The 4,824-nt window shown below is 37.1% G+C and overlaps 1 protein-coding gene across 1 annotated transcript; it reads right to left on the reverse strand.

The window, feature by feature from the left end:
* Positions 1 to 1,227: 1,227 nt before the first annotated feature.
* LOC122298649 (probable disease resistance RPP8-like protein 2) lies at positions 1,228 to 4,305 on the reverse strand. The gene is made up of 2 exons (XM_043108486.1): positions 3,570 to 4,305; positions 1,228 to 3,482 (listed from the first exon to the last, which is right to left on the reverse strand). The coding sequence occupies exons 1-2, from the start codon at positions 4,153 to 4,155 to the stop codon at positions 1,504 to 1,506; spliced, it is 2,565 nt and encodes an 854-aa protein (XP_042964420.1). The 5' UTR covers positions 4,156 to 4,305; the 3' UTR covers positions 1,228 to 1,503.
* Between the last annotated feature and the right edge of the window lie 519 nt (positions 4,306 to 4,824).

Raw genomic sequence — 4,824 nt, forward strand, 5'->3', positions numbered from 1 at the left:
CAACTGTGGAGTATGTATTTTTCATGTTAAGTCAAGTTTGCGTAGAATATATGGGGCCACAACAACTGTGGAGTATGTATTTTTCATGTTAATTCAAGTTTCAGAGCAAGTTCATGCTAAGTCAAGTTTCAGATCAAGTTCATGTCAAGTCAAGTTCAGTTCATGTTTCAATTTAAGTTATGTCAATTATGCTATGTTGTATGCTAAGTTATGCTTTAATTACTTATGAATTTGATTATGCATTTATGCTTTTACTGTCATCCATGCATCATTAACCTGTGTGGAAGTTTTTTTTTTGTTAACTTACTGAGATTTGTAATCAAATCTCACAGTGGTAGTCCCAACTACCATTCCCCCCGAATGGTAGATCTTGTTACAGGACCTGAAGGAGGATCAGGAGCTGACCAACTAGACACAGTCTACTAAACGACGGTGCGTCGTTAATGTTAATATAGTAGTTAAATTACTACTTGTACGATGGAGTTGCATCTCCAGTACTTTTGGATCATAACTATTTTGAACTAGTTCTGTGATCTTAGTTATTCAATGGATCTTTATATATGAAGTATGTTTTAAATATTTGGGATATTTTCAGTTTGGTGTATAGTATTGCAAAAAAAAAAAAATTATCCGCTGCGAATATTGCATAATGTTATATGCATGTTAGGAATATTGCATCTTATATGTCATGAACGGGGGCAGGTAACCTTGTGTTGCATATCTCGACACTTCAAATGTCCGTTCGATTCCAAACGGAATTTCGAGGCGTCACAGTTTATGTATTATAAGTAAAAAGAACCAAAATATCAGTGCCTATAATGTTAAAAAGCAATGAAAAAAAAAAACCCCACAATCTTGACATCCAATCTTAGCCAGTACTATCAATCTTTCTTTCTTTTCATCAAGAATTGATTTGTAAAAGAGAAATGATAGTCACAGTCATGATTGCGTAAGTACCGCATAATCATTTTAAAAAAATTGAATATATGAGACTCACATTAAAAAATAATTTTTAATAATAATAGACTCTATCTTTTGTCAAAGCTACAATATGATATCTATGCTTCTCACGACTATACATAACATTACCCAAAATTAAAAAAGCTCGTGAAAATTTGTAAATAAAGTTATAGGACATAATATAAATAATTTAATTCGTTAAAATCAAGTAACTCATGAATAATTTTGAACTCGATCAATTGAGCAATTTGTAACTATAAGATGTAATTCAGTACTAAACTCAAGCTCGATTCGTGTTGGAATAAAAATTAGCAAACAAGACCTAATCACTCACAACTTGCTCGAACTTGACTCGACTAAATGCAGGAGTTCTTTTCTCCTTTCCTGCCAGAAATCTGATTCCTACACTTGTTTAATTATTTGTTCTATGGTGATTGAAAACATTACTTGCCAAGAAAAGAAAAAGGCAACAACATGGGGATAAAACCAAAACATTGGTAAAGCTAAGATACATATGACTCAAGGCTAGCAAAGATGTTTTCCTCAAACTGGAAGTGTATGCTCAATTCTATACCAGTTTTCACCCTGACGCTCTTGAACCTTCATTTCCATATCAAAAGGCATATATCCCAATCTTAAAATGCAAAGACTAGTTACTGGCCATAGTCCTCTTGGAACAATCTTCAACCGTTTGCATTCAACAATCTCTAATTCTCTCAGATTGCTCATTGCTTTTTCTGCTATCCGCCACATCTCTACTGACAAAAGAAAAGAAAGTTTCAAGATCTGCAGTTGTGGAAAACCCCCGCTACTGCAAATCATTTCTTTTCCAACATATGATGACTGCTTCAATTTCAGAACTCTCAGGTTTGGCAGCTTCTCCAGCTTTTCCATGGGGTCTTCGGTCAAAAAGGAGTTTTGTAAGGACAGCTCTGTAAGGTTTGGCGGAAAAGTTTGTGTTTTATTCAGAAGCCCTACCAAGTGCAGCTTGTGGAGATGAGTGTGAGATGAAAAGTCCAGCATTGGGATGACAGCCACAGGATTGAATCCTCTTGCGTGCAACTTCAAACAATGGAGACCCTTCAGGTTCAAAATCCACATGCCTAAAGCTTTTTCTTGCAACTCTAGTTCTCCGTACAATTCTAGTTCTCTTAGGTTGGTTAGCTTGTTTAATACATTCTGTACACTTTCAGTCCCATTAATGCACAACCCATGTAAGGTTTGGAGATTTGCAAGAAATGTCCTAGAGGGTGGTGGGCTTGGCACCATCTCCCTAAGTTCATTGAAAAATAGGTGTCTTAGTTGCTGCAGCTTGATAACCACAGCAGGAATAGGACTGACTAAAGTTGATCTCAGATCTAAAGTCTGCAATTTCACAAGATAGCGAACTGATGAAGGGAGTGTTTTTAGCCATGTACCTCTTAACCCCAAGTACCTCAAATGAACAAGCTTTCCAATAGCTGAGTCAAGCCTAGCCATATGAATGCCTTCTAAGTCAAGAATTCGCAGGAGTTTGAATTTCTTCATCTCTCTGAAAACGGATTCATTAAGGTCAAAGCACAGTAAGGAGCGGACCTTTGAAGTGTTTTTTAATGCAGGGGGAACTCTGCAGTGTACAGAAAGATGACGACCTCTTGTAAAGGACTTAACTTTGTCATCCTGATGAATGACTTCAAGAAATCGATCCTCCTGAGCTTTTGATATTGCAAATTCCCTTAAGAGGTCATGTATAATGCATGCTTTAATTCTTCCATTTGATTTCCTAGCTGCAACCTGAATCATACTCCTTCCTATTAGTTCCTCCAAGTAATCCTCTGCAACATCTTCCAATGGTTCTTGTCCTCTTGGCTGTACAAATCCCTCTGCGACCCATAACAAGATCAACCTCCTGGCCGAAATCTCAAAGTCTTCAGGAAAAAGACCCAAGTAGAGAAAACATGGTTTCAAGTAGTATGGTAAGTCGTGATAGCTTAATGCTAAGATGTCAGCACATAGAGTTGGGTCTTGTGTTAGCTGCCAATGAACACTCTGCAACACTTTGAGCCACTCACTGTAGGATGCTTCTTTTCTGGACAGGAGACCTCCCAATACTACAATAGCAAGAGGTAAGCCCCCACACTTTTTCACAATCTGCCTGCCAAGCCCTTCAGACCATGGAGGTAAAGTTCTTGTGGAGTTCCATTCTAGGCACACCTTTTTGGACAACAATTTCCAGCTATCTTCATCATTAAGAAGGCATAACTCGTGTGGCGGGCTTCTTGGATCAGCATGTAAAGCAATATCTTTGAAACGGGTAGTTAACACTATCCTACTCCCATTCTCTGCATCTGGAAAGGCTGCTTTGAGATCATCCCAAACTTCTATTTTCCAAATGTCATCAAGCACTATGATATACCTCCTCTCCTCCAAGAATTTTGACAAGAATTCTTTCAAATCCTCATTACTCATTGTGTCAAAGTCCGCTTTTCCAAGCCCCAATATTGTTTTGCCTAAATATTGCAAGATCTCCTTGACTCTATATTCTTGAGAAACATAAACCCAGGCACAACAATCAAAATGCTTCCTGATAAAGCTAGAATGATAAATATTCTTGGAAAGTGTAGTCTTACCTAGGCCTGCCATACCAATGATTGAAATTACTGATCGCCGCGGCTCTCCTTGAATCACTCTTGCCTCCAACTTGTTCATGTCTTCCACCAAACCAACAGTGTCGTCTTCACAAGCATGAGCAGAGGATCGTCTCTTCTCCCGAAGCCTACCAACTGCAAGACCTGTCACTTCTCCCCCTCTCCCTATATTTTCAATTCCATAAGTTCCTCTACTGTAATTGATATGTAGAATTTTAGTTTTGACCTTACTGATCTGCCTGTTGATATTGTGCCGAGCAATGAACCTGCCCAACATAAAAGGGTGGCAGTCAAAACACATGAATTTTCTCTGTTGTGCCATTTTGAGGATGTAGATGTCAATAACATCATCACTGTCATAAGCAACATCTCGAATGTCTGCTATCCAGTTTCTAATTCTTTCATCACCATCTTGCTTTGCATCAGCATCTTTAAGAAAGCATTGGATTCGCCTCAATTCGTCTTCGATCCATTCAACTTGGCTACAGACTTTTGACAAGGAAACAGCTTCATCAATGAGTTGGGTTGCAATTTTATCTAGTACTAAGGAAACTATGTACTCTGCCATGTTTAGGCTAATTTCTCACGGAAAACACAACGGCTTGGAGATTCTCACAGTTCACGAAAATGTTTTATGCAGGTATATGCTGCATTCTTGAAGACTTTCATGGAAACTTTCAGGCTGTCTGACATTAGTTTATCATTTCTGGTAGTTATTTTTTATTAAAAAGCAATCCCGAAAAATTTTGTGATCGACCAGATGTCTCTGCTACTTTGGATGAAAAGGTCTAGAGATATTAGTATATTACAAGTGGCAAACCGTGTGAAATAGCCTACTAGTCAATGGGTTGGTACTTGGTATTTTGCGAAATCCTTGGGAAAAATTTACAAGTGACCGTGCAATCTAGAGATATTAAAAAATTAATTAAAGAAGGATAGAGTTCATAATTAAAAAATTAATTTTTTATACAAATTTTGTATTTATTTATTTTTTTAAAGAATTAAACAGTACTTATACACTTCACGATTACAAATTTTATTTCTCTTATTTGAATATAAGTTAAATAATCAATTTCTTCCTTTCCATTGGCTAAAACTTTTGAGACATGGTTAGAGCAAAGATCTTAGTGGACTTGAAAGAGTATGGTCCACAGAAATATTCCAAATATTCAAGCCCTGATTCTACCCTTCAATTTAATTAAATTAAATATTCCAAATATTAGTGGACTTGAAAGAG

Source organism: Carya illinoinensis, chromosome 16 (genome assembly GCF_018687715.1).
Source record: "Carya illinoinensis cultivar Pawnee chromosome 16, C.illinoinensisPawnee_v1, whole genome shotgun sequence".
NCBI lineage: Eukaryota > Viridiplantae > Streptophyta > Magnoliopsida > Fagales > Juglandaceae > Carya > Carya illinoinensis.

What these genes read in the sequence shown, in the direction of transcription:
- LOC122298649 (XM_043108486.1), bottom strand. Translation starts at nt 4,155, where the DNA reads ATGGCAGAGTACATAGTTTCCTTAGTACTAGATAAAATTGCAACCCAA. An exon ending in CATTGGTATGGCAGGCCTAG is followed by an intron (nt 3,483 to 3,569) that starts GTAAGACTACAC and finishes ATGTTTCTCAAG; the next exon opens with AATATAGAGTCAAGGAGATC.